The following is a 27,652-nucleotide window of genomic DNA, read 5'->3' on the forward strand; positions in this document are numbered from 1 at the left end:
GGATGAAAATCTCAGATTAGCAGGGTGTGAGATACTCAGACCACCCTGTCTGGCACCCACACTGTCTAAATCACTTAGATCAGATTTATTCCCCATTCTGATGGTTGGTCTGCAATCTGAGATGCTGCAACATGATTCGCTAGTTGGGTATTTGCATTATCGAGATGGTGTACAGGTTTTCACAAATAAATTGGCCCTTGAGTGTGAGGTACAAATGACCCTTTATCACACTCTTCTTTTCCATAGGGTGCTACGTGATCTGCTGAGCTCCTCCAGCATTTGTTGTGATACCTTATCAAATGCCTTCTGAAATGCACGCTTAAGGGAAAGGCTTAGTTCCTAATAATTTCCATCTAAATATATTTTGATTTGGTGCCCTGTAACTACATTTGACCGTGTCTGGATTCCAGACTACCAGGTTGCTCCACAGATGCTGCCTGACCTGCATTCTCTGGTTTTGTTTCAAATTTCCAGCATTTGCATTTTGTACCTTCACCAACACTGGTGCTATTTTTAAAAAAAGCATCAGAGAGACCTCGGGGTACTTTACCTTGTTCCCGGAAAGTGGGGAAGAAGGTAGTTTGCACACTGATCTCCGTTGGCAAGAGCACTGAGCACAGAAGTTGGGATGTCATGTTACAACTGTACAAGTCGTGGTTGAGACCACATTTGTAGTTTTATGTGCATTTCTGCTCACCCAGCTTTAGGAGGATGTGTATAAAAGATGCACAAGGATGCTACTGGGCCTCGAGGGACTGAGTAACTGAAGTTGGAGAGGCTAGGGCTTTTTATTTTCTGAGTGTAAGGGGCTGAGATGTAAACTTGTAGAGGTTTATAAAATCATGAGGGCCGTAGAGAAGGTGAATAGCCACAGTCTTTTTCCCAGGGCACAGGTTTGATGTGAGAGTGCAGAAATTTAGAAGTGACTTGACTGGTAACTTTTTCACATAGACCATGGTATGCTTAATGAAGAAACTGCCAGAGGAACTGGTAGAAGCAGGCTGAGGTTGGATTGCTCTGGGTGCCAAAAGAAGTTGGGGGCCAAGAATGAAAGCTCAGATTGTCATTCCACTGGTCTGGGTGTGATACTGGATCACTCTAGGTGCTGAACTGATCGGAAGAGCCTGAGAGCAGCTTTGAATCTGGGACTGGAATGAGCCACAGGGAGGCCCAGTGCTCAGGTCCTAGTGTTGTCTGGACTATTTAGACACTGGCCCAGATCGGAGGCAAGAACCGGTTTCACTTGCCCTGCGATCTTGGCTCCTCTGTCCAGGACACTGGAGCCTGCCACTGTTCCATCGCTGGGTCAATTTAAATGCTGGCCAAGATAGACTGAAAGGATAGGGTGTCGGGTGGGACAAGTCGATTTTGCTTGTTTTCTGTAATGGTCATCTCCATGGCATTGAGACTGTGCCCCAGCTGCTGCGGTCCATATGGTGAACTGATAAGTGAAGCTTTAGGCCTACTTAGGGCGGCTCCAGGATTTGGATTCTGGTTCAGAGTGCTGTTGTTTGCTCCAATTATTTGCTTGATGTGCATTTTTTTCTTTGCCTTGCACATTGAGTCTTGGTCTCTTATTTTTATTTTTATTCTTTTTTTTCTTTTAATTGTGTTCTTTCTGGTTTCTTGCTTTGTGGCTACCTGTGAGCAAGCAAATCACAAGGTTGTATGATTGGTACATTCTTTGATCATAAATGTATGTGATTCTTGAACCTTGAATCTAATAGCTACATTTATAAAAAAGCATGGATCGGAAAAGTTTAAAAGAATATGGGCCAAAACGGGACTGACTTAAATGGCAACTTGGTTGACGCGGTCCAGTCTGTTGAGGAGCCTGGTTCCATGCCATATTATTTTTTGACTCTATGACTCAGGTTGCTGACTTGGCACCAGAAGTTATTCAGCAGGTTCTCTGTTTAGAACTGACAGGGAAAGAATGCTCCATGGGAAAACATCTCACTGCCAAGATAAAAACATCTGTTATTTCAGACTTAAAGCAGCAGCTTAATTTTCAATATGAAAGAATTGAATGCTACAAAAATGCAGCAGGTCAGGCAGCGTCTGTGTAAACTAAAGGAACTGATTCATTAAAACTGACTGCTGGTCCAAGATTATCTACCCACAGATGGTGACTGACCTTCTGATTATTTTCTGTTTCTTTCAGATTTTCAACATCTACAGCATCATGCTTTAATTTTTGACAGCATTAGAGTTACACTTTGGGAAATTGTGCAGACGTAATCTGTATCAAGGTCTGATCGTTAAATTCATTTTCAAACCATAGTTGCTCATTTCCCGTAATAAAACTAAACTTTAAGCAGTGGAGAGACAGTTCAGGTGAATTTTGGCAGTCAACTGACGTCCCTGTGATTTAGAAGCCTTGTCTTCCAGTAATTATTGATTAAATAGTACTGACGGAGGAAATGAAATGTGGAGTGTCAGTGACTGATATACCATCAGGTCACAAGGCAAAATCTTCAACAAATTTCTGTTAATGATTGAAAGTTAAAACCCCAAAGGGTGTTTTGGAGTGAACTGTCAAAAAAAACAAGCAATTGTTTTCTGACAGCCTTCTGATCCCTGTGTGCAGTAACAAATTCAATGCCAGTTAGTTGTGGAACAGGTAGTACTGCATCTGAGAAGACAAACAACAGTGGTGAGACAGGACCAAGCAGTGGGTTGGAAGATACTGCAGGGAAAAGGGATGAGTTGCCAAGTTTCACGAGTAGTTGAATGGTGTCAATATAGTGCAGACGTTAATCTGCTGCATTGCAGTTCAGCACATGACATCAATGTATCCAAGAACTCCGAGGGAAAGTTGCCTCTCGCAATTCTCTCTTGAAAAAATTAGCAGGCACGAAATGGGGAGCTAATGCTCACACACTTAGATCAACTGCCCTAGCACTCTGCTATGCACCTGCAGAATACTTTGCACCCGTGTGGGGCAGATCAGCCCACACAAAGAAAATAGACCCGTCGCTTAACAAAGCCTGCTGAATAATCACAGGCACGCTGCGCCCCACACCCACTAACATTATTTACAGACTTGCAGGCATTGGTTCCCCAGAGATACTACAACAAAAACTGAAAAAGGTAAACAGAACTCAGATCCATGACACCCACTACATCATCATGTGCCAGTTCCCAACCGCCTAAAGTCGAGGAAAAGCTTTGCTAAAGTGGAGAAGCTACCACACGGAACATCCCCCCCAAGCAAACGGGATTGACCTCTGGCAACAAACAGAAGCCAGAACCCCACCAAACAATACAGTGCAAGACCCCACAGAAACGTTGCCAGACCCCGGGGGCACTGCTTGACAGACGGAAGTGGTGCACTCTCAACAGAGTGAGAGCGGGGGTTTGTAGGATGGGAGACAATATGGTGAAGTGGGGTTTAAAGACCAGCGAATCCTGTGAGTGTGGCGAAAGGGTGCAGAACATTGAACGCGTTCTGCTCGACTGCCCACTCTCACCCGATTTAGCTGACTCTGACCTGCTCAACATCAACCAAACAACACTAGAGTGGCTGGTTGTCTGGTGTGACAAGCTGTGATGATGAATGTGAATGATGGTCCTTGAGTTCCGGTATCTTCAGTAATTATTGATCTTATGGTACTGATAGTGGAAACATGAAATTAGGGAGTGCCCTTGACTGAGTGGCCATTGGTCAAAAGACAAAACTTAACCTTCACTATTCCCGTTAATGATTGAAATGGAGAAGTCCAAAGGGCACTTTGGAATGAACTGTCAAAAAACAAGAGTCTGTTTCCTGATACTCTTTGCCCTCATACTTTTGCCCGTTAGTTAGGGAACAGGTGCTATTGCATCACAGAAGGAAAACAACAGCGTTGAATCGGGACCAAACCGCAGGTTAGAAGATATTACAAGGAAAAGAGACGAGAAGTTGGGTTTTACGGGTGTAACTGGGAAACTACGAGCGCGAGGGGCTGGTGTTGTGGTACAGCAGGTGTTGTAGCTCCGGATATTTGTGTACGATCCAGACCTCAGGTGCTGTCTGAGCATGGTTTGTGATGTTTACCCTGTGGGCAGTAAGGGCTTCCTCTGGCATGCCCCAGCTGTGCTGATTGGTGGGTTATATGGTTACTGTGAGTTCTCCCTGGTGTGGTGAGTGAAAGAGGTCAGGGAAAGGGTGGGTTGTGTTAATGGAAGCAGGAGAGAGAGAATGGGGTTACTGAGAATTCTGAGGGGGAATGGCATCAACAGAATTGTTCTAGGAGACAGCATAGAATCAATGCACCAACAGACCCTCTTCAACGTCATGGGAAAAATATTATGTGAGAACTCCTGCGATCTGTCTCAGAAAATCCTACCCATCAGCCCCTCTTAAGACAGAGTCGGTCTTTCTCTCCCAATGACCCAGACTAAAGGGCGCAGTTTTAAGGTGAGAGGGAGAAAGTTTAAAGGAGACCCGTGGTGTAAATCATCCCAATTCCCAATGAATCACCAATGTGGGGGTTAACTAGGTATTCCGGTTCACAGCACCGGCTTGGGTTGCGATCAGCTTTGGCCTCAGCCTTCTCTTGGGATCTAACAATACGTACAATCATTGGCAGGTTTGTGTGCTGAGTCTGTGAATGGAAGACTTCTGCTCTGAGGTGGAAGGTAAGCAACTATTTATTTATTTATTTGGTTATTTAAATTCATCTTTAATTTGGGACTTGGGTATAATTGATGTCACAGGCAAGGCCAACATTGGCCTTGAGAAGCCACCTTGAACTACTGCAGTGCTTCCAGTGAAGGTGCACCCTCGGTGTTTTGGAGGAGGGAGTCACAAGATTTAAACCCGTGACAATGAAGGAAGGGTGAAATATTTCCAGTTCGGGCTGGTGTGGTGACTTGGAGGGGAACCCGCAGGTGGTGGTGTTCCTTTGTCCTTACTGACGATAGAAGCCGTACATTTGAGCAGTGCCGTTGGAGTAGGTGTGTGTATTTTGTAGAGTGAACTCTGCAGTAACGGTGGGCTGGTGGAAGAAGTTCACCTAACTCCAATTAATAATCACACTCTCCACAATTGACATCAGAGACAGTCATTCACATCTTATTTCTGCAGTTCAGTTCTTTACACTAAGGCTGGGTTGAGTTCTAAGCTTTGTGGCTCAAAACACAGAATGGATATCAGCTATTTGCCTATGACTGTCTTGATAAGAACTTCCACTGCTTTATTAGAGTGGACTGATTCTGGGGTGATTAGCCAGTATGAAATTGTCCTTGATTTGATCTCCTATTTCATTCCTATCTTTTGATTTCCTTAATGACTGTGTGCACTGTGTGGAGTGAAGTTTACCATGCCAGAGTGCACTGCATTGTTTGTCCCCTTTAAAGTTTGTTTATTTACAAGTTCTGTCCTTACTACTTCTGCTACTGAACAGCAGATTGGAGAAGAATCTGCAGAGGCCACTGATGCACCATCAATAACTCACTCTGAGACGCAAGGCGAGATATCGGCATTTATTGACTGGAAGAAGGAACAAACAGAGAGTGACCACCATACTACATCCTGGAGACTGAGAGGCCGGGCTCAGGCCTTGATCGCCTTTATTCCGGGGTCTGTGGGAGGAGTCACAGGAGCAGTCAGCAGGGGGCGTGTCCAGACAGGTATATGTAGTTCACCACATTCACCCCCCCTTTGATTTAAAAGAGTCCCCATGTGGCGAAGTTTCTTACAGGTTAAGTCTATGTAATACCCTGGGTCGCCTCAGGCTCGCTCAGCTCGTTCTCATCTAGGGGGAGCAGCCTTCGGCCCCGCCAAACTGGGTAATCAGCTGGTGTGGATGCTGAGTGATGTCCCCGCCTCGCCCAAAAACAGACAGTACACCATATGCGATTAAATGAGTACAATTTATAACTATAACTAAGTGATTAATAATGATACAGTATATATGAAGAGAAAATTAAAGAAAAGGCGCCAAACTTATCAAAGTCCAAACCACTTCGTGCACAGCCGTTGCAGCTCAATTGCTGAAGTCTTCTGGCCACCATTCGATCCCCTCCGAACTCCTCGACTCGCAGCTCAGGACCCTCCGAGTGGTCAACCAAGCACATCTAGCTTCATCCCCACCCCCTCCTCGGAGAATCTCCCGGCCTCAGACCCCCCTTTGGGGTCCGATCCTCACCCAGCTTAGAGCATTGCGTCCTCTCTCTCGACCCCCTCGCGCCGATCTGCCCAAAAGCCCGTCAACAAAAGCTTACAGACTCAGAAGAAAGAACATTAATCCCCATTTGGTTTACAAAGGAATACCATTCTCGTTATCAGTAAGTTAGCATTCCTGCTAGTTAACAAAAGGAAACCCTTTCCCAACAGTAACAAAGAAAAAAAAAGAAACCCCCTTTACACACTCCCTCCACCAAATAAAAGTCATGTCCTCATGACTACTAAATAATTCGCCACCTTTCCTGCCAACATACCGTAACCCAAGCACAAACAGTGACATCTCCTCCCCTCACAGTAACCCTCACGCCCTGTTCCTCAGGCGCTACTTAGGCCAACTATCTGGGAGTTCCCTAACCCTTCTGAGGCCTCCGTACCCCCTCACCTAAACCCTTCAGGCTCGGACACAACTGGGGATACCTTGGGCCCACTACCAACTCCTCTATCAACCTCTCACTCATGCCCACACTACACACAGCTAAGCCTCCCCGCTACACCTGACTCAATGGGAGAAGGACCAAAGGTCTCTTCCTCAATCGAGGGAAAGTCAGCAAAAGGCAGCATGTACCACACATCCAGCACATCATCCATGGAATCTGTATTCTTCCTCATTCCTGTGATTGGTAGCTGCTGTTTGATCTTCTCCAAATGGAAACACGTGGCCTGCACTGCTCCCGCAGTCTCTTCAGCCTCCTGTTCAGTATTCACTGCACTTCTCTCCAGATTTTTCTTCCTCATGACTTCTTCCAGATCAACTTTCAGGTTTTGCACTTCATTTGAACTGTCGATGGTCATCTTCAGGTTCCCTTCAAGCTTCCGCTTCTCTCTTCTGAGATTCGTCTGTAATTTCTTCACCTCCGCAAACTCCCCTCTCTGAGTTCTCAGTTTGCTATTACCCTCAGTCAGACAACTTTCTTCATTCTCTCCAACTTGTAAGTCTTCTGAATGGTTCCAGATCATTTTCTCCAGTCTCTCCGTCTTCATTTCAAACTTGATTCCGTAGAGACAGTCTCTCACGAGCTGCGACCTTCGCCAGCCCTGGCACGTGTCCCGAAAACACTTTAACTCGGTAGTTCTCAGCTGCTCCTGCAACGACCTCACTTCATATTCTCCTGAGGCAAATCCAAATACCAAGAGATCATCCACATACACCAAATCTCCAAACGCCTCCACATCCCCTATGGTCTTCCACCTGCCCCGCAGGAAGGTTGCAAGGGCTCCAGATATGCCCTGTGGCATCTTTTCGGACCGGAAGACTCCTAGGGAATTTATAACGGCCGTCTTCTCCTTGTCGGCCCCACTCATCGGGATCTAGCAACATCCACTCCTCAGATCCAGCACCTTAAACCATTTCGCACCACTCAGACAGGCCATCGCCTCTCTGGCCCTCAGGGCCATATTCTGGTCACTGACAGTGCGCCTCTTCAACGCAATATAATCCATACACACGCTGCCTACATCTTCCACGGCTGTAGGGGCCAGTCGCCGCAACCTCTCTCTCTCCGAGGTGTCTTCAGCAGTCAACTCCCCTCCCTCGTGGTATTTCGCAGCGTCCACGAAGAGGGTCTCATCCTCAGATACTTGCCCCAGGCCGTACCACCACTGGCTCTTGTTTGAATTCGGTATCAGCCCAATGCTGCTTCACACGTCCGCACAAGCAGCTCGAAACCCTGGGTGCATCGACAATGCCTCCAAACAGCGCTCACCCACCTCCTCCGGGCAGGCCCCCAAGCACACCAGCAGGATATTGGTTCACTCTAGAACAGAAACGCTGCCCATCTCAACAGTGTCCGGACACATCAGCATTAACGATTCCTGAACCTCAGTCTCCTCCACATTTGGCTCTAAGAACTCCATTTTCACTGACCAACAACCGTCGTCTGGATAATCACCGGCACTGGTACCCCGAATCTCCAGTGTCCTCAATGTCGTCAAGGGTAAATGCTTCCAATAACGGTTATGAAACGAACTGTACAGCAACTTAACCGGCGCCCCGGTGCCGAGGATGGCTTTAACTTGACTTCCATCCATCCGTAACAACACCTGTGCGCTTGGTCCCTCTAAGCCTTCAGGAATAGTGTCTGTTCCTTTCGGGAGTTCCTTGGTACATTGCTGGGAACGTGTTCCCCCAGAGACCCCAAGCCGTTCCCCCACTGGGCCTCCTCTAAGTTTCCCAACACCTCTCGAATCAACGGAACAACCGATCCCCTTGACAGATCCCCTTGGCACCACAAGCAATTTATCTGCCCCCCTAGGCAAAAAGGGATACCCTAAAAACTTTCCACCAATCTCCTGCCACGGATATGATAAGCCCCCCAGCTGCGGCATTTGACTTCCAGTCGAACCACACGCATTTTCCCACACTTTCCCAGAACTGGCAGCGGTCACTTCGAGGTAATTGCGCCCGACAGTTCTAACAAAGTCACCAGCCCGCCTACTCAAACTTTCAACCCGTCCCTGTCGCTTTTCCTCAGCTAGGCACTGCCACTCACCCAACAACTGAGGGGTCCACTCCGCCCACGCCTCCGCCCCTTTAGGGCTGGACATTATTCCAATAACCGGGCGGAGCTCACCACTGCTGAAACATCCCAACCTGTCACTCCTCAATCTCCAAACAGTACGGACAACCCATGGTCCCACCACCATTTCGTCAGCCAACAGCAACCACCCCACCCAACACACACACAACGATAACCAGCAATCGCACACCCACAAAGGCACACCAGCTCTTCGCCGCAGACACAATTTAAAGAGGGTGATCACACAGCTTCCACAGAAATCAATCCCGGACGAGCACCCCACAATGTAACCCCCTGGGTCGCCTCAGGCTCGCTCAGCTCGTTCTCGTCTAGGGGGAGCAGCCTTCGGCCCCGCCAAACTGGGTAATCAGCTGGTGTGGATGCTGTGTGATGTCCCCGCCTCGCCCAAAACCAGACAGTACACCATATGCGATTAAATGAGTACAATTTGTAAAGGTTACTATAACTAAGTGATTAATAACGATACAGTATATATGAAGAGAAAATTAAAGAAAAGGCACCAAACTTATCAAAGTCCAAACCACTTCGTGCACAGCCGTTGGAGCTCAATTTCTGAAGTCTTCTGGCCACCCTTCAATCCCCTCCGAACTCCTCGACTCGCAGCTCAGGACCCTCCGAACTCCTCGACTCGCAGCTCAGGACCCTCCGAACTCCTCGACTCGCAGCTCAGGACCCTCCGAACTCCTCGACTCGCAGCTCAGGACCCTCCGAACTCCTCGACTCGCAGCTCAGGACCCTCCGAGTGGTCAACCAAGCACATCTAGCTTCATCCCCCCTCCTCGGAGAATCTCCCGGCCTCGGACCCCCCTTTGGGGTCCGATCCTCGCCCAGCTTAGAGCATTGCGTCCTCTCTCTCGACCCCCTCGCGCCGATCTGCCCAAAAGCCCGTCAACAAAAGCTTACAGACTCAGAAGAAAGAACATTAATCCCCATTTGGTTTACAAAGGAATACCATTCTCGTTATCAGTAAATTAGCATTCCTGCTAGTTAACAAAAGGAAACCCTTTCCCAACAGTAACAAAGAAAAAAAAAGAAACCCCCTTTACATCTATCAGGTGGTCGAATCTGTCGCTGCGATCTACATAGCACCGGCTGTGATTGCGCCGATGCCGGCGGTGGTGATTGCACAGGTGCCAGAAGTTGTGCTGGTTCCGGCCCACTAGGCGTCAGTGATCCCTCACGCAGGTGCGAGGCGCCTGGTATATACGCGTACGAAACGCCCGGTACATGAGTGTCGTGAGGAGTCTGTGTAGGGCCTGGTGTGCGCGGAGTCACCTCAGGTACAGGGTTCATAGTTACCGTGGAGTGTTCGGGGTAGTGGTCTGCTGCACCTGCGGGCGCCAGGTCGCGGACGGAGACCGTGTTCTCCCGCCCATCAGGTAAGACCGCGTAGGCATACTGGGGGTTCGCATGTAGTAGGTGAACCCTCTCGACCAGCGGGGAGTATTTATTGCTCCTCGCATGTCTCCGGAGCAGCACTGGCCCTGGGGACGTCAACTAAACTGGTAGGGTGGTCCCAGTGACAGACTTCCTGGGAAAAGAGAATAGGCATTCGTGAGGGGTGGCATTGGTGGACTACATAACAGGGAGCGGATAGAGTGGTGCCTCGGGGAGGACCTCCTCATCGAGAGACCGGCAACCCTTTTGACTTAAGGGCTAAAAGTGTGGCCTTCCACACTGTGGCATTCTCCCTCTCCACCTGTCCATTTCCCCGGGGATTATAACTCGTGGTCCAACTAGTAGCAATGCCCCTAGCTAGCAGGTACTGGCGCAGCTCGTCACTCATAAAGGAGGACCCTCTATCACTGTGGATATAGCAGGGATATCCGAACAGAGTGAAGAACTGGTGCAGGGCTTTTATGACGGACGTGGCAGTGGTGTCGGGGCAGGGAATGGCAAAGGGGAACCACGAGTACTTGTCGATAATATTGAGAAAATAGACATTGCGGTCGGTGGAGGGAAGGGGGCCCTTAAAGTCAACACTCAGTCGTTTAAAAGGGCGGGTGGCCTTGACAAGTTGTGCCGTGTCAGGACGGTAGAAGTGCGGTTTGCACTCAGCGCAAATTTGGCAGTCCCTGGTCATCGTCCTGATGTCCTCCAGGGAGTACGGCAGGTTCCGAGCTTTCACGAAATGGTAAAATTGGGTGACCCCTGGATGGCAAAGTTGTGCATGAAGGGCGTACAGCTGGTCAAGCTGTGCACTAGCACACGTTCCCCGGGATAGGGCATCAGGGGGCTCATTGAGTCTGCCAGGCCCATACAGAATATCATAGTTGTAGGTGGAGAGTTCTATTCTCCACCGCAAAATCTTATCATTTTTGATTTTGCCCCGCTGTTGGTTGCTGAACATGAATGCAACTGAGCGCTGGTCGGTCAGCAAGATGAACCTTTTGCCAGCAAGATAGTGCCTCCAGTGCCTAATAGCCTCCACTGGCCTGGGCTTCTTTCTCCACCGCGGAGTGCCGAATTTCAGAGCCTTGAAGGGTACGAGAAAAGAATGCTACTGGTCTGCCTTCCTGATTGAGGGTAGCAGCCAGAGCGAAATCGGAGGCGTCACTCTCTACTTGGAAGGGAATGGTCTCATCCACCGCATGCATCGTTGCTTTGGCAATGTCCCCTTTAATGCGGCTGAAGGCCGCACAGGCCTCAGCAGAGAGGGGAAAAGTGGTAGACTTGACCAGGGGGCGGGCGTTGTCTGCGTAATGGGAGACCCATTGGGCGTAATAGGAAAACAAAACCCAGGCACCGTCTGAGGGCTTTGAGAGTGGTGGGAAGAGGGAGTTCTAACAGGGGGCGCATACGGTCGGGATCAGGGCCAATGACCCCATTTTCCATGACATACCCAAGGATAGCGAGGCGGGTGGTTCCGAACACACACTTGTCCCTGTTATAAGTAAGGTTCAGAGCTGCGGCCACTTGGAGAAGTCATTGGAGGTTGGCGTCGTGATCCTGCCAGTCACGACCACAGATGGTGATGTTATCCAGATAGGGAAATGTGGCCTTCAGTTGGTACTGGTCCACTATCCGGTCCATTTCCCTCTGGAAGACAGAGACACCATTCATGACACCGAAGGGGACGTGCAAGAAGTGATAGAGCCTGCCGCCCGCCTCGAAGGCGGTGTAGGGGCGGTCCTCTGGGCAGATGGGGAGCTGATGGTAAGCGGATTTCAGATCTATTGTCGAGTACATCTTGTACTGAGCAATCTGGTTGACCATATCCGTGATGCGGGGTAGGGGGTACGCGTCAAGCTGCGTGAACCTATTGATGGTTTGACTATAGTCCACGACCGTCCTATCTTTCTGCCCAGTCCGAACAACAACCACCTGGGCCCTCCAAGGACTTGTGCTTGGCTCAATGATCCCCTCCCTGAGCAGCCACTGCACCTCTGACTGAATGAAGGCCCTGTCCCCCGCGCTGTACCTCCTGCTTTTAGTTGCCACAGGTTTACAGTCGGGGGTCAGGTTGGCGAACAGCGGTGGGGGAGGGACCTTGAGGGTGGAGAGACTGCAAGTGGTGTTGGTAGCGCAGCTGTCGGCATGGTGCTGGGTGGGATGTGTGGGCCAGTTTGTGTGTGTGGTCAGTAGTGATGAAGTCCCACCAAACTGAGGATTCCGGACAAAGAGTGGTGGGAGGGGCCTGTCATATACCATAGTCACACTTTCAAGGTGGCTCTGGAAGTCCAGCCTCAATAGCACAGGTGCACACAGATTAGGCATGACCAGTAGTGCAAAGTTCCGATATTCTGTGCCTTGCACCACCAGTGTCGCTACACAACCCGCCCGGATGTCTGTGGAATGCGACCCAGAAGCCAAATTGATCCTCTGACTTACCGGCCGTGTCACGAGTCCACAGCGTTGCACTGTGTCCGTGTCAATAAAACTCCCAGCGCTGCCCGTGTCAAACAGGCATCTAGTCCTGTGCCCCTCCACCAGGATGTCCATCATTGACCTTGCAAGCTGGTGTGGAGCGCTTTGGTCGAGGGTTACGGTGGCCAGAGTTGAGCCGTCTTGGTGCCCGGTAAACACCAGCAGGTTGGGGGCAGGGCATGTTGACTCCGACAAAGATGGCTGCGCACATCCGGGCATGCAAAATGGCGGCCCCCACGTCTCACCCGCAGCGCTGCACTCCGCTTGTAGTTTAGACTTACAGACCTTGGCGAAGTGGCCCCGCTTTCCGCAGCTGGAGCAGGTCGCTTCTCGCGCTGGACAGCGTTTTCGGGGATGTTTTCTGACTCCACAGAAATAACACAGCACGGGCTTTTGACGGGCCGCAGCTGTGGTCGGGTTCGGGGAGCTCGTGGAATCGCGACTGGCAGCAGCGTTGGTGAATTCGCTCACGGGAACCGGCAGCGGCGGGGTCTGAGGCGTCCACGGAACCGGTGGAGAATTGTGCGACTGGACAACGTTAGCGTTGTGCAGAGTAGCTTCCAGAGTGTCGGCCGTCTCGATCGCCGAGCGTAAAGTAAGATCGGCTTTTTCCAACAACCTCTGACGCATGTACACTGACCTCAGTCCCGTCACAAAGGCGTCTCGCACTAGCAGCTCCGCATGCTGTTCTGCCGTGAGCGTCTTGCAGTCACAAGTTCAGATGAGTGTCTGTAGTGCTCGGAGAAACTCGTCGCTCAGTTCTCCAGACCGCTGTCGCCGGGTAGCTAAACGATGTCTCGCGTAGACGGTGTTCACCGGCTGCAAGTACTGTCTTTTGAGGGCGTCCAGTGCCCCTTTGTAGGTCGGCAGGTCTCTGATAAATGAATAAACTTTAGGGGTGACCCTCGAGAGGAGAATTCTGTGCATAACAGCGGGTTTAGTTGCACGAACCTCCTCCAAGTATGATTGGAAGCATGCAAGCCAGAGTTCAAAAGCAAGAGCTGCTTCAGGTCTTGGGGGTCCAAATCCAATCTTTCCGGATGTAAAACGGTTTCCATGTTTTAAAACTTCCAGTCAATAAAATTGATGCACCATCAATAACTCACTCTGGCGAGATATCGGCTTTTATTGACTGGAAGAAGGAACAAGCAGTGAGTGACCACCATACTACATCCTGGAGACTGAGAGGCCGGGCTCAGGCCTCGATCGCCTTTATACAGGGGTCTGTGGGAGGAGCCACAGGAGCAGTCAGCAGGGGGCGTGTCCAGACAGGTTTATGTAGTTCACCACAGCCACAACAGTAAAATCGAGGGTGGAGTGAATGAAGTGGTCACCTCGGCAGTCAGCATTGAAGGACAAACAGGCTTGAGGGATTCTACAGTCTACTTCTGCCCTGTGGGTGACCACAAGGGTTATTCCATGGTACTGAGTAATGGACAAAGGGGAAGGGGCACTGCTTTAGGGTCTCTCTGAGGCGGGGTTGGTCAAAGTCATTGTGTGTGCGGTGGAAACAACTCAATTTTCTAATGTGAAATTTCACTAGGGCAGGCACATAAAGAATGAGCCAATGTCTGTCCTGAAAACTATTCCCTATAAACAAGACAAAACAGTCTAGTCTGTAATAATAGGAGCAGGCTCTTCCATGTGTCAGTGGCTGATGCTTATTCACTGCGCATTAATAAATTCTTCGCATGTTCTCGACCCGTCAAAGCCTGTGTCATTTTGTGCATTTTCTGTTTTCAATTCAACATTTTCCTGCTGTTTATTTTTAGTACCGTATTTTCCCAGATCCCAGCCTATTGCCCACAGCTCCAATTTGGAAGCCTTCTCTAGGATTATATCAAACTCTGGGAGATGAACAAGAGGTGGGAAGGAGGGTGCTTTGTTCCGTTGTTTCCACTGTATCTAATAGCCTTTCGGAATTTCTTTTAACAGCTTCGAGAAAGGTTCACAGTATGGAGAACTTCACAGCGTCAGAAAGTGACGAGTTGGTTTTCTTTGTCAATGGACGCAAGGTAGGAGGAATTGGCCAATAGCAGTAATCGAGTGAATTAAGGGTCTGCATTAGATCTAACCTCAAGTTTTCTCAGTTTTAAAATATTTGCTGTTGGTTTCTAAACCTCAGCCCTATCATCCCTTCCAGTGTTACAATGACCCTGGATTGAAACTCAAAATTAATTAGAAAATATATGATCCTATGGCAGTCCTGACAGGGGGATATGGGAGGGTTTTCCACACACCTCCGGTTCCTCTCATGAATCTAGGACAAGGAGGTCACTGTTTCAAAATAGCCACCATGCAGTTAAGACATATTGAACAGTAAGGCACGAGAAGGACGCTTCGGCCAAGAATATCTGTGCCGACCATGATGCCATTTTAAGCTAATCCCACCTGTCTTTAGAGGTACAGCCAGATGCAGGTCCTTCAGCCCAATGAGTTCATACTGACCACAGTTCCCACCTAGCTAGTCCTAATTTCCATTGTGGCCAAATCTCTTCCTGTACCTGTCCAAGTGCTTCTCAAATGATCCTGTTAGCTGTCACAACCACTCCTTCTCACAGCTCATTCCATTTATCTGCAGGCCTCTACAACCATCTACCACCTTCTGCATGAAACATTTGCTCCTCAGGTTCCTTTAAACTCTTTCCCCGCTCACCCTAAACCTTTGTCCCCAAAATTTGGACTCTGCTATCCTGGCGATTAGACTGGTTCCATCCATCTTGTCGATGCCACCTACGATTTTAAACACTTATTCAAGTTCAAGTTTGTCATTCAACAGTACACATGTACACAGCTAAATGAGACAGTGTTCCTCCAGGGCCAAGGTGCAAAACACAGCACATGCAGTCACACTCAGTACATAGTCACAATAGTGCATACAGTCACATAGAGTTATGATAGCACATACAGTTACAAAAATAATATTAGCTCAAGTCTCTGAGTGGCATAGCCTGAAGATTGGCCACGAGTAGGTTGTAGTCCTGGAACCATATTTTTGTAAGAACGAGTGTGCAACAGTCCCTTATCTGGCACTGGTTCAGCAGACAAATGCAAGTCATCTTGTCTGGCACTGGGCCGGCTTGTCTTCCCAGGAGGAAACACCTGAGAGCAGAACACACACCTGCAGAACCTGGGAGGGACCAGCCTCCAACCCAGCGTGGATTCCAACGTGCCCCCTGCACCTCTTTTCTCTCCCACACCCGCTCTGGCACCTTCTCCCCGGGTGGCTGAAACAGGCCTGGTCAGCACGGCAACGACCATGTAGCTTCGCCATTGTCATCTTGCCGCTGAACCAATGTACCGGACTTGCAGTCTTCTATATTGCCAATGTCCGCTTACAAGAAAAACATTGCAGACACATGATTACACCATTTGTTGGACTTGGAGAGGCCTCTGCAACCAAGCAGGCCACCATCTCACTGAAAGGGTCTCATATGTTCCAAGGAATGCAAGCCCAGCCTGGTCACCTTCTCCCTATAACTCGTCTGGCAATATCCTCGTAAATCTTTTCTGCATTCTTTCTACTTTGGCCATGCCTTTCCTGTAACAGGGTGACAAAAACTGTACACAGAGCTCCAAGTACGATCTCGTTAATAACCTATACAACTGCAAAATAATGTTCCAACTCCTCTGCTCAATGGTCTACTGATGAAGACCAGCATATTAAACAACCTGCACTGGTATGAATTTCCAAAATGAACTCACTCACTATCTCTATTGAAATCCTTTTGCTATGCCTTGACCACTTCCCTTGCTGATCAAGATTCGCCCAGTAATCTATGAAAACCTTCCTCACTATTGACAACATCTTGTCCTTGGTCCATATTTCTTCATTCCCTGTCTGTTCATATGCTTGCCTAAATACCTTTTAAAAGTTGCTGTCATAATGGCTTCAACCACTTCCCATGACAATATGTACCAGGCGCCTACTGGATTCTGTGTTTTTTTAAAAAAATTGCCTCACAAATAGAACATTGGAAGTACAGTACCTATAAAAAGTATTCACCCCCCCCACCCCACAGAAGTTTTTCATGTTTCATTGTTTTACAACATTGAATCACAGTGGATTTAGTTTGGCTTTTTTTGATCAACAGAAAAAGACTCTTTTGTGTCAAAGTGAAAACAGAGCTCTACAAAGTGATCTAAATTAATTACAAATATAAAACACATTTGATTGCATAAGTATTCATTCCTTTTAATATGACACACCAGTCATTACTGGTACAGCCAACTGGTTTTACAAGTCACATAATTAGTTAAATGGAGAGCACTTGATTGATTGTGGTAACAACTGCTGGTGAGTCAGTATCCTGGCAAAAACTACACCATGAAAACAAAAGAATACTCCAAACAAATCTGTGAAAAGGGTATTGAAAAGCACATATCAGGAGATGGATGCAAGAAAATTTCCAAGTCACTGAATATCCCTTGGAGTACAGTTAAGTCAAATATCAAGATATGGAAAGAATATGGTGCAGCTGTAGAGCAGGTCTTCCTCAAAAACTGTGCAAGGAGTGGACTAGTGAGGGAGGCCACCAAGAAACCTATGGCAACTCTGGAGGGGTTACAAGTTTCAGAGGCTGAGATGGGAGAGACTGCGCATACAACAACTGTTGCCCAGGTGCTTCACCAGTTGTAGCTTTAAGGGAGAGTGGCAAAGGAAAAACCACTGTTGGGAAAAAAGCTCACATGAAATCCCAGCTCGAGTTTGCCAGAAAGCGTGTGGGAGACTCTGAAGTTAGCTGGAGGAAGGTTCTGTGGTCTGATAAAAGTAAAATTGAGCTTTTTGGCCATCAGACTAAATGCAATGTTTGGCATAGGTCAAACACCACACATCATCAGAAACACACCATCCCTACCGTGAAGCATGGTGATGGCTGCATCATGCTGTGGGGATGCTTCACTGCAGCAGGCTTTGGAGGGTAAAATGAACGCAGCAAAACACAGGGAAACTCTGGAGGGAAAACCTGATGCTGTCTGCATGAGAACTGTGACTTGGGAGAAGATTTGTTGTCTATCAAGACAATAATTCCAAGCAAAAAGTCATAGCTACAAAGGAATGGCTTAAAAACACCAAAGCTAATGTTCTGGAGTGGCCAAGTCAGAGTCCATACCTTAATCCAATTGAAAATTTGTGGCTGGACTTGAAAGGAACTGTTCACTCATGATCCCCATGCAATCTCACAGAGCTTGAGCAGTTTTGTAAAGAAGAATGGGGAAAAATTGCGATGTACTGATGTGCAAAGATGATAGAGACCTATCCACACAGACTCAAGGTTTTAATTGCTGCCAAAGGTGATTCTACAAATACTGACCTGATGTGGGTGAATAAGTATCCAATCAATTATTTTGTTTGATATTTGTAATTAATTTAGTTCACTTTGTAGAGATCTGTTTTCACTTTGACATGAAAGAGTCTTTTTCTATTGAACAGTGTCAAAAAAAGCTAAATTAAATCCACTGTGATTCAATGTTGTAAAATAATGAAATATGAAAATTTCCAGCGGGGTGAATACTTTTTATAGGCATTGTAGAACACCACAGTGCAGTAAGGCCATTCAGCCCATACTGCTGTACTGAACTTTTAACCTCCTTTAAATTTTTTTACCCACTCACCTTAAACTAATGTACTTGAGTATTTGACATTCTCATTCTCACCCATTTATGTGAGTTTTCTTCAACAGTGGCTTCACTAGTACTATCAAATTCGTCAATCTTCCCGACTGAAGCCATCGCTTCAAAATTCAGAGGGTATTTCTCCTCTGAACTACCCCAGCAAAACCCTTCCATTGGGTTTGTATTGGATCTTGCCTTGACAGTCTGTGCTGTCATTAAAATCTTCTTTTTGTTATACTCAAAGCCCCCTTACTCTCCGATTGTCAACATAATTTTAAACACCTCAATTTTTTCCCGTAGCATTTGACTGAGTAGTAAAACACTCCAAATCTCTGACAAGATTCTTATAGGGAATATGTGCTCTCTGAGCAAAGGATCAGAAGCTGAACACAGAGTTGATTAGTTTGAAAATGTGTCCTAATGAAGGAAAATTGGTCAGAAAAGCAGAACACAACAGGTGCTTGGAAATCTGAAATGATAGTAGAGGGCAACAGAATTTTTCAGGGCAGCAATCATCTATAGAGAGAGAAAATTCAAGTTCCTGGGTGTCAAGATCTCTGAGGATCTAACCTGGTCCCAACATATTGATGTAGTTATAAAGAAGGTAAGACAGCGGCTATACTTTATTAGGAGTTTGAAGCGATTTGGCATGTCAGCAAATACCCTCAAAAACTTCTATAGTTGTATAGTGGAGAGCGTTCTGACAGTCTGCATCACTGTCTGGTATGGAGGGGCTACTGCACAGGACTGAAAGAAGCTAGAGAAGGTTGTAGATCTAGTCAGCTCCATCTTGGGTACTAGCCTACAAAGTACGCAGGACATCTTCAGGAAGCGGTGTCTCAGAAAGTCAGTGTCCATTATTAAGGGCCTCCAGCACCCAGGACATGCCCTTTTCTCACTGTTACCATCAGGTAGGAGGTACAGAAGCCTGAAGGCACACACTCAGCGATTCAGGAACAGCTTCTTCCCCTCTGCCATCCGATTCCTGAATAGACATTGAATCTTTGAAAACAACCTCACTTTTTTAATATACTGTATTTCTGTTTTTGCACATTTTTCAAATCTATTCAATATACATAATTGATTTACTTGTTTATTTATTATTATTTTTATTTTTATCTCTCTGCTAGATTATATATTGTATTGAACTGCTGCTGCTAAGTTAACAAATTTCACGCCACATGCTGGTGATAATAAACCTGATTCTGATTCTGGATTAATATTTCAGCTCAGTCAGAATGTCCACCAGTTCTGGTGAAAGTTTACTGAATTGAAAAGTTAATTTCTCCTCTTTCCACAGATGCTGCCTGATCCGCTGAGTATTTTGAGCATATTCTGGTCTGGTACGGGTAGGGTGGGTGGTTTGATAAAAGAAGTGAAAAGATTTGGCCCTTGATATGGATGAAAGTGCTGGTTTTCCAAAAGATTAAAATGAGAAAAATGCAGGCAGCTAGCAAGTTTGTCAGGTCGGGGCTGATTGCAGTGCTAAAGACAGTCAGGCCATGATGGAATCTGAACTCATCACAGTGAGCCAAATGCTAGCCAACACTGTGGTGAATACACTCTGATGTGTGTTAGCCCAAAGGCAGCTTCGATCTGGGTGGCCTCATTTCATGGATTGCTGGCCATTTCACATGAGAATTGAGATCGAGCTGTGCGAGTGGAGTCACAAACAAACATGGGACAATAGATTCTTCCCCTAAAGACAATTAGTAAACTGAAAAGAGTTTGCATGCTGTAGATACCCTTTATACAGTGATGCAGCTCATGTTGTGGGGATGTCCCACTCCATGGATTGGGAGTTGTAGTACAATAGGAACCATGGATGTCCAAGCCAGTTTCCCCTGAACATTGAGTGTGGAGATGGGAGAAAAATGCATAAGTGGAGTGGGAGCTGAAGTCACCAGAAAAGCGTCCTCCTTTAGGTGAATCCCATCTGCACGTGTGCTTTGTCTGGAGCCAATGGAACTGAAAGAAGGGTGCTGATTATAACTCATGGTGTCGTTGAGGAATTAACTTCTCTCCCTGGAGTTCCAGCTTCTCTGCCCATGTGGAGCTGTGACCACCTTACGCTGATGATGTGCAGTTCTTCAGCTGCTGGAAAATTAAAAGAACAGTGGACAAATTCATTAAGGTTTGCTAGTTTACTAGTTGCTAGGGTGTGCTAACTCTTTCTTCTGTTCTTGTTTGATTGTCCACAGGTTGTGGAGAGAAATGTGGATCCCGAACTGAACTTGATAACCTACCTGAGGAGGAAATGTATCCTTGCTTTGTGCAATTGGTGGTACATGTGATTTACAAACATGGAGGGTGAGAGTGAAATGTGTTAGCAGATCCTTCCAAAAGACCACACTCAATGACAGATAAAAAATTGGGATCCCTACCCTTGCTGAACTCTTCCAAGGAAATTGATATATTGTTGTTAAATAGGGAGTGGAATAAAGGAGCCAAACAAGATAGATGGTCCCTCGACACAATCTGCAATACAGAAGTACAATTAGTTTCCTCCATTGTGTCGTCCAACTAGTTTAGCCTGTAGTTAAAGGGGCAGTGATTTTGCACCAAGCTGGGACTTGAGATACTTTAAAGACCACCACAAGTAATTGGGAATAACCTTTTAACAACATCTCAGTGGTACATAAAGTTTTAAAGAGGGAACATTTCAACACCAGCTTGAGATCTGTCTGACAGTGGCTTAGATTAATTTGGGGACTGCTGGGCGGCACAGTGTGGTGAGGCTCAAAGGGCCGGAAGAGCCTTTTCCACACTGTATCTCAATAAATAAAAAAAATGCCATTTTGATATTTCCATATTTACCACAGAAATTACTCACTCTTAAATGAATGTCATAACCTGCCTGACAAATCCTGAATGCATTTAGGTTGTGTTTCTGTTTTAAAATGTTACAGCCTTTCACAAGAATTCAAACTAACACCCTGCATGATTGACAAAATTCACAGCAGATAATAATGATTATAATATATTTCTGGAAATGAATCCTTTCAATTTTACTAATATAATGAGAATTATTTCTGTATCAGTCCTGAACAATAGTAAAAATTGTATGAATAGAGTTGGCTGTTAGGCACACAGTCTGTTTTATGGCTAATTGAACTTCCTAATGGCTGGTGTTGATTTTGGGACTTGGCTGAATTCCACTGGAAAAGTACTACGTAGATCAAGCGAATGGCACACAGCATAAAACCTATATGAGCCAACACTGCAAATTCTGTCACTGGTGAATATCTGTAAACCCACTCACTGCACCTACTTGTCCATGATAAACTCCAAAGCTGACCCCACTATGCCCCTGCATCCGCCACCATGGGACCAAATGGTTCCTCTTTAAGCTCAATCATTGGACCCACTTGTCCTGTATCAACCATCAGTGGACCAATTGGTTGCCTGTGTAAATGCTATCACTGAGTCTACTGGTTCCCTATAAATGTCATTCCTGTACAAACTCAATCACTGTACCCACTGGTTCCCTGTAAATTCCATCGCTGAACCCATCGGTTCCTCTCTAGCTACATCATTAAACCCAAACAGAAAAACCGGAAGAACTCTGCCAGTTAACAGCATCTCTGGGAAGAGGAACTAGTTCACATAGCCCTGTAAACCCAATTGCTGGCTGAATTGGTTTCTGTGTATGCTTTTTGCTAAACTCTTTTGATGGTCACTTTTTACCTTAAATTGATATATGACGGCCTGACCAGGCTATTCATGTTCTTCATTCCCTGGGCAGTTGCCGATCGGCTCTTTTCCAGGTGCACGTCCTCTGGTTGCCCTCCGATACCCGCCCAATAACTTTACCCGCAACATCGTACGGAATGTGGTCAGACACGTTTCGAGCGGTCCGCGCTAGTGAGATACATTTCTGTTGACCTCAGCGTTCCTTAATGTAACTGTCAGTGGGGCTGACTGGAACCAAGCTCGGCTGTGGGGAAGGAGGATGTGGCTCCTGCACTGTGATGATCTCCAAGTACAACGCTCTCCAGGGGAGGGTCAAGTATCCTTTCACCAGCCAGTATATGACACAAGAAAACCTGATTGATTTCCTTCTTGGCATTCATATTCAATGGAACATTCCAAACATCGCGAAAGCAAAAAGATTCTGCAAAGTGTTTGTCATCCATTGGGTATCCTCATTTCCCCCAACCATAACTCCTACACCGGACCAGGCACCAGTAACATCAGGGTGCTCTGTGTGTGAGCAGTCTTTGCCTAGTTCAAAGAAATTTATGATGACCCCTTTACAGATTTGAAGTGGATGGAGAAGAGGTACGAGAATGCTGCCTGCATTTGATGGCATGTGGTATGAGGAGAGAGTGGGCAAATTGGGTTGTTTTCTCTGGAGAGGCAAAGGCTCCACAAATCTTTCACATTACGCATGGTCTTTTCGACATTAGCTAGAAACCTCTAAACAAAGTACAGAGAATGAACAAAAATGTCCAGTTGAAGAAACATAAACATTTCTGGTCCAAATTACTAAGCATGAATGCTAACTTCTGAGTTATAACTAATAAATATAAATTGGGATAGGATCAGAGAATTGAAGATATGACAGGTGCAGGGTTAGGAAAAATGGGTTTCAGTTCCTGGCAAACTGGCAGGAATGTTGGGAAAAGTGGGACTGGAGGCACAAGAGACTGTGGGTCAGACTTACAGTTATAAATGATACAATGTGGATACAGGTCACTTGGGCCAAATCATTCATGTCAACCAAAATGCTCAGCTAAACTATTCCCATTTGCCCATGTTTGGCTCCTGTCTCTAAATTGTTCCTGTTTGGTTGAGAGAAATATATTCCATATGTCTCTCAAATCTTATTATTGTTCCTCCCTCAAGTACTTTCCTGGCAGCTCGTTCCAGTTGCTGGGATCTGGAGCAAAAAAAATAAGCTTCTGGAGGAACTCAGTGGGTCAGTCAGCATCCGTGGAGGGACAGGAATGGTTGGCACTTTGTGTTGGGACACTGCATCAAGTGAGAGTGTAGAGGGAGGATAGCCAGAGGGAGAGATGTGAGGCAGGGGCCGGGAGGTTATTGGTGGGGTTGAGAGACGTGTGGAGAAGGATGCGGAATGGAGTTGGGAGTGATAGGTGGAAACAGACATGGAAATGAGGAACCGGGTGGGGGAGAGGAACGGAAAGATAGAGACAGAAACTGGAAGGTGATAAGGGGAGGCAGATGACGTTTGTATACTGGATCCTGATAAGTTAAAAAGGTGATAAATGAGTGAGAGGGACAGAAAGAGAAAGTGAGAGGAACAGAGAGAAAGTGAGAGAAGGACTGAGAGAGAAAGTGGGAGGGACTGAGAGAATATGAGAGGACTGAGAGAGAGAGTGAGGACTGAGAGAGAATGTGAGAAAAGGACTGAGAGAGAGAATGTGAGAGAAGGACTGAGAGAGAGAGAGAGAGTGAGAGGGCCTGTGAGTGAGAGAGAATGTGAGAGGACAGAGAGAGAGAGTGAGCAGGACTGAGAGAGAGAGTGACTGAGAGAGAATGTGAGAAAAGGACTGAGAGAGAGAATGTGCGAGAAGGACAGAGAGAGAGAGAGGGCCTGTGAGTGAGAGAGAATGTGAGAGAAGGACAGAGAGAGAGAGTGAGGACTGAGAGAGAATGTGAGAGGACTGAGAGAGGGAGAGAGAGTGAGAGGGCCTGTGAATGAGAGAGAATGTGAGAGAAGGACAGAGAGAGAGAGTGAGGACTGAGAGAGAATGTGAGAGAAGGACAGAGAGAGAGAGAGTGAGAAGGACTGAGAGAGAATGTGAGAGAAGGACAGAGAGAGAGAGTGAGAAGGACTGAGAGAGAATGTGAGAGAAGGACAGAGAGAGAGAGAGTGAGAAGGACTGAGAGAGAATGTGAGAGAAGGACTGAGAGAGAGAGAGTGAGAGGGCCTGTGAGTGAGAGAGAATGTGAGAGACTGTGACTCTAAATCTCAGGCTGGCCTCTACCTTTCAGAGTTTAACCAAAGTAGGCTAATGACATCTATGATTGGATTTATCATTAGTTAATATTCTTGTGATCCACTTGGCAAAAGTGAGGCCATTCTACATACTGTATGTCCTGTCACCCACGTCCCCAGCACCTCTTTCCACTCTCTATCTGGGCTGTTTTGTAGTTTACAGTCATTCTCAGCTTCCCAATCAGTCGGGACACCACCAGCCATTCTGTGCCACCTTGACAGCATCTCCCCAGACACATGGCTGTGAATGCCTGTCTGGCACCCCTTTGCTCCCTTCACTGGACTGCTGTGACCACGGTGGAGGGAATTGGGAGCACCAGTACGAGGCTTCATCCAGTGCAGGTGAGCAGCACCCCTGGCAGTAGTGCCATGTCTCCCTTCTACGTGCAGAGGGTGGGGTCCATGGTGCCAGATGGAAACTGAGGAGTATGATGTGGCACTGTGATGATACATGGTGGGATTCTGTAAAGAGAGCAGGACCCAGAGACCTGGGTACAGACATGATTAAACCTTTGAGGGGGCAGGGCATTTATGCAAACAACCAGCACTTGGGTCTCATAAGCCGTAAAGGAGATGTAAAGGAGAAAAGCTTGCTCCATCAATCCCATCCCTGCTGTTGGCCTGTTTGCCTCAAACTCATTCCTTCGTAAGTTCCTATCCAGTCCATTTGGAAGGGACTGGTTGGTTTTCTTTCCACCTTCCATATAAGCAGAAAGTTTCAGAGCATAACCAATCTATGGATTATTTTTAAAAAAATTGACCTCCAAATTTATCCGCTGGTAGAATGCAGGAGAGCAGCTTTCCAACTGCAGGCATTTCACCCATAGTTCCCCTGAAATGCTGACTCTGATTCTCTCACTACAAGTACAGAGTGTCCAGCAGTTTCTACTTCTATTTCTGATTTCCAGTATCTGCAGACTTATCTATCTATCTATCTATCTATCTATCTATCTATCTATCTATCTATCTATTTATTATCTGTCTATTTTGAAGTATTTATTTTAAACGGTGTCCTCCCAGGCTGATGAATTTTTGCTGGGCTCCAAGTGGGTACTGGCAGTACATTCAGTCCACACTTCATGCACCAGAAGACGGCGAAGTCCCATTTCTAGGCTACTTTGCTAAACATTTGCCCTGTAACTTTAGATCTAAATCCAGAGAGTCTTGAGCCATTTGTTCATGGGAACAGTTTCCCGTCTGCTTCCTCTGGCTGAGCCAGTCATCATCCTGAAATGTCGCACGGTATGGTGTGTTTGCAGCTAGCCAGAGGCAATCCATAATTGTGCCCGTTTTCTGTGGAACTGTTTACGTACTGTATATTAGCGTCACTTCAGTAACAGATACAAGTAATACAGCATAGAAACAGATTCTTTGGTCCATCAAACACCCTATTTTACTAATACAACATTAATCCTTTATTTTGTACTTAACACACATTCTTATCAATTTCTTCAAAATTTCCCCCTCACTTCCCCATAAGGAAAAATTTCCGGTGGTTAATTAAACATCCTTGGGACAAAACTGGAGTCCCTGCAGGGGACAGTACTGGTGGTCGGCGTTGAACCTGCATCACTGGAACTACTGTGAGGTAGTGACTCTTACCACTGCACCACTGTGACACACTGGAGTTTATGGTACTGATGGGATTGCTGTTTCCCAGGTCTCTCAGTAAAGCTCTAGGGATGTTATAATTCCCTTTAAATGTTATGGAACCAGTACCTTTTGCTCCTACAGAATCCAAAGCATTTGGAACATTTTATCCATGCTTTACACGATGGCACGGTTTTGTTCTTTACTGCAATGCAATGAGACTTTCCACGTCCGATCAAACTTCCCGCACTAAATCTCAGCTTTTGTTTCAACCTCAGGAGCGTATTGCACAGGCCCACGGCTCCCAGTGTGGATTCTGCACCCCTGGAATTGTCATGTCTGTATACACTTTATTGCGGAACAACCTGAACCCCACAATGGAGGAAATTGAAGACACCCTCCAAGGTAAAGCCTGCTAGTTTGCTGCTCAGTTCCTGTCCCTTGTCCAGTTCACAAGCTGATGGAGTTTGGGAACAGATTGAAGGGCAGTAAGATGGTTCAGCAGTTAGTTCTATTGCCTCACAGCTTCACGGGCGCAGGTCACACCTTGACCTTCAGTGCTCTTTTTATGTGTTGGGAGGTTAATTGGCCACTAAGTTAACCCTTTGTAAGCAGGGAAAGGAATCTAAGAGGAGTTGATGAGCATGTAAGAGTGGATAAAGTCACAGGGACAAGATGAGAATTAGGGTGCATGGGACTGATAGGGTTACTTTCCCCTTGGAGTTGGCATGGACCGGACAGGCTCAATAGCCTCTTTTTCTGTTGTACCATGCTTTGACACACATTTCAGAAATGAGCTGATCAATGAACAGGAGTGTGTGGGTGATTTGGATGGCAGGAGTGAGTGACAACAAGGTCGTGGACCTTCCCAATCACCATCTGAAAACGTGCATGCACAATGCAAGGTCACATCTCTGCAGCATGCATTCACCACGTGTGGTCATACTGCTCTCAGGCAAATTTCATATCCCGCCATAGCCTCTAAACACTGGATTCAAGTAAAAGGGAAACTTGGCTTGAGTCAGTTAAGGCAAAAAGAGAGGGGAAACACTTACTAAAGATTGCCTGTAAGATTTATGGGATAAAGAGAGTGATGAGGAATTCCTTAGGTCCATGACATTGATATCTTGAAGTTTTCTGCTCTCTATCCAAGTGTTCCAGACCAGCTCTGGCTCCATTCTTTTCTGTCACTTCCCTCTAAACTCAATTACGCTCCTGCTAGTTTTGACTTCCCCCCCCCCCACCCCACCGGCCCAAAATCTGGATGTTCTTGTAATATAGTCTGTCCAAATCTCTCTCCCTTAATTTTATTCAACACCCCCCCCCCCAATTAAATCTCCTCACAGCCTTCAAGCTTGTACCTTTTCCAAAAGCTGGTGCAAACATTTAGCAGGTCAGGCAGCATCTGTAAGACAAAGAGAATCGATGATTCCAGTCTCTGTCTCTTCCACATATTTTATATGTGAGTCTCGACTCTAATGTTCTTGGTTTCACACAAGGACCAAAGGTGTCCTCTGTCAGCTACTGGAAGCTACTGTATCTCACCAGCTCACACTGCTCTCCACTGCACCTTCTTGCTGCTGACTGAGATAAATTCTCTGCAGAATTTCACAGCATCAGAGAGAGAACAGGTCCCGGGATGTTAGAACAATGCCTGTGTGGCTGTTTTAATTTTAAATAATTTCTGTTAATTTGCCTCCCAGGAAACTTGTGTCGCTGCACAGGATACAGATCCATCCTTGATGGTTACCGTACCTTCACCCAAGTAAGGAAACTCCAATGGCTTCTGTCAGACTGTGGCTACCAGAGGTTGTTTTTATAGACCTGTCTTTATTTGCCCTGACAACAGGATCTGATAACTGAAACTGAGTTTCTTATCATTGAGGCATGAGCATGTGGCCAACA

The 27,652-nt window shown here is 46.7% G+C and overlaps 1 protein-coding gene across 11 annotated transcripts in view; it reads left to right on the forward strand.

Annotated features, from left to right (window-relative positions):
• Window positions 1–3,759: 3,759 nt before the first annotated feature.
• Window positions 3,760–27,652, forward strand: part of xdh (xanthine dehydrogenase) — a 100,037-nt gene continuing 76,144 nt past the window's right edge. For 5 of the 11 annotated variants that reach the window (XR_009514458.1, XR_009514457.1, XR_009514459.1 and 2 more), the window contains exons 1-8: window positions 3,760–3,870; window positions 4,575–4,623; window positions 14,512–14,591; window positions 20,394–20,451; window positions 22,105–22,201; window positions 24,391–24,499; window positions 26,026–26,152; window positions 27,451–27,512. Coding sequence is in view for 8 of the 11 variants with exons in the window: in XM_059982751.1 (XP_059838734.1) it covers window positions 4,596–4,623; window positions 14,512–14,591; window positions 20,394–20,451; window positions 22,105–22,201; window positions 24,391–24,499; window positions 26,026–26,152; window positions 27,451–27,512 (561 nt within the window). In the remaining 3 variants the exon portion in view is untranslated. Of the gene's footprint in view, window positions 3,871–4,574; window positions 4,624–5,390; window positions 5,617–12,998; window positions 13,172–13,642; window positions 13,849–14,511; window positions 14,592–20,393; window positions 20,452–22,104; window positions 22,202–24,390; window positions 24,500–26,025; window positions 26,153–27,450; window positions 27,513–27,652 lie in introns of those variants that run through there. The other 6 variants (XM_059982753.1, XM_059982754.1, XM_059982758.1 and 3 more) reach the window with 6 other exon arrangements.

Source organism: Hypanus sabinus, chromosome 10, assembly GCF_030144855.1.
Source record: "Hypanus sabinus isolate sHypSab1 chromosome 10, sHypSab1.hap1, whole genome shotgun sequence".
In the NCBI taxonomy this organism is placed as follows: domain Eukaryota; kingdom Metazoa; phylum Chordata; class Chondrichthyes; order Myliobatiformes; family Dasyatidae; genus Hypanus; species Hypanus sabinus.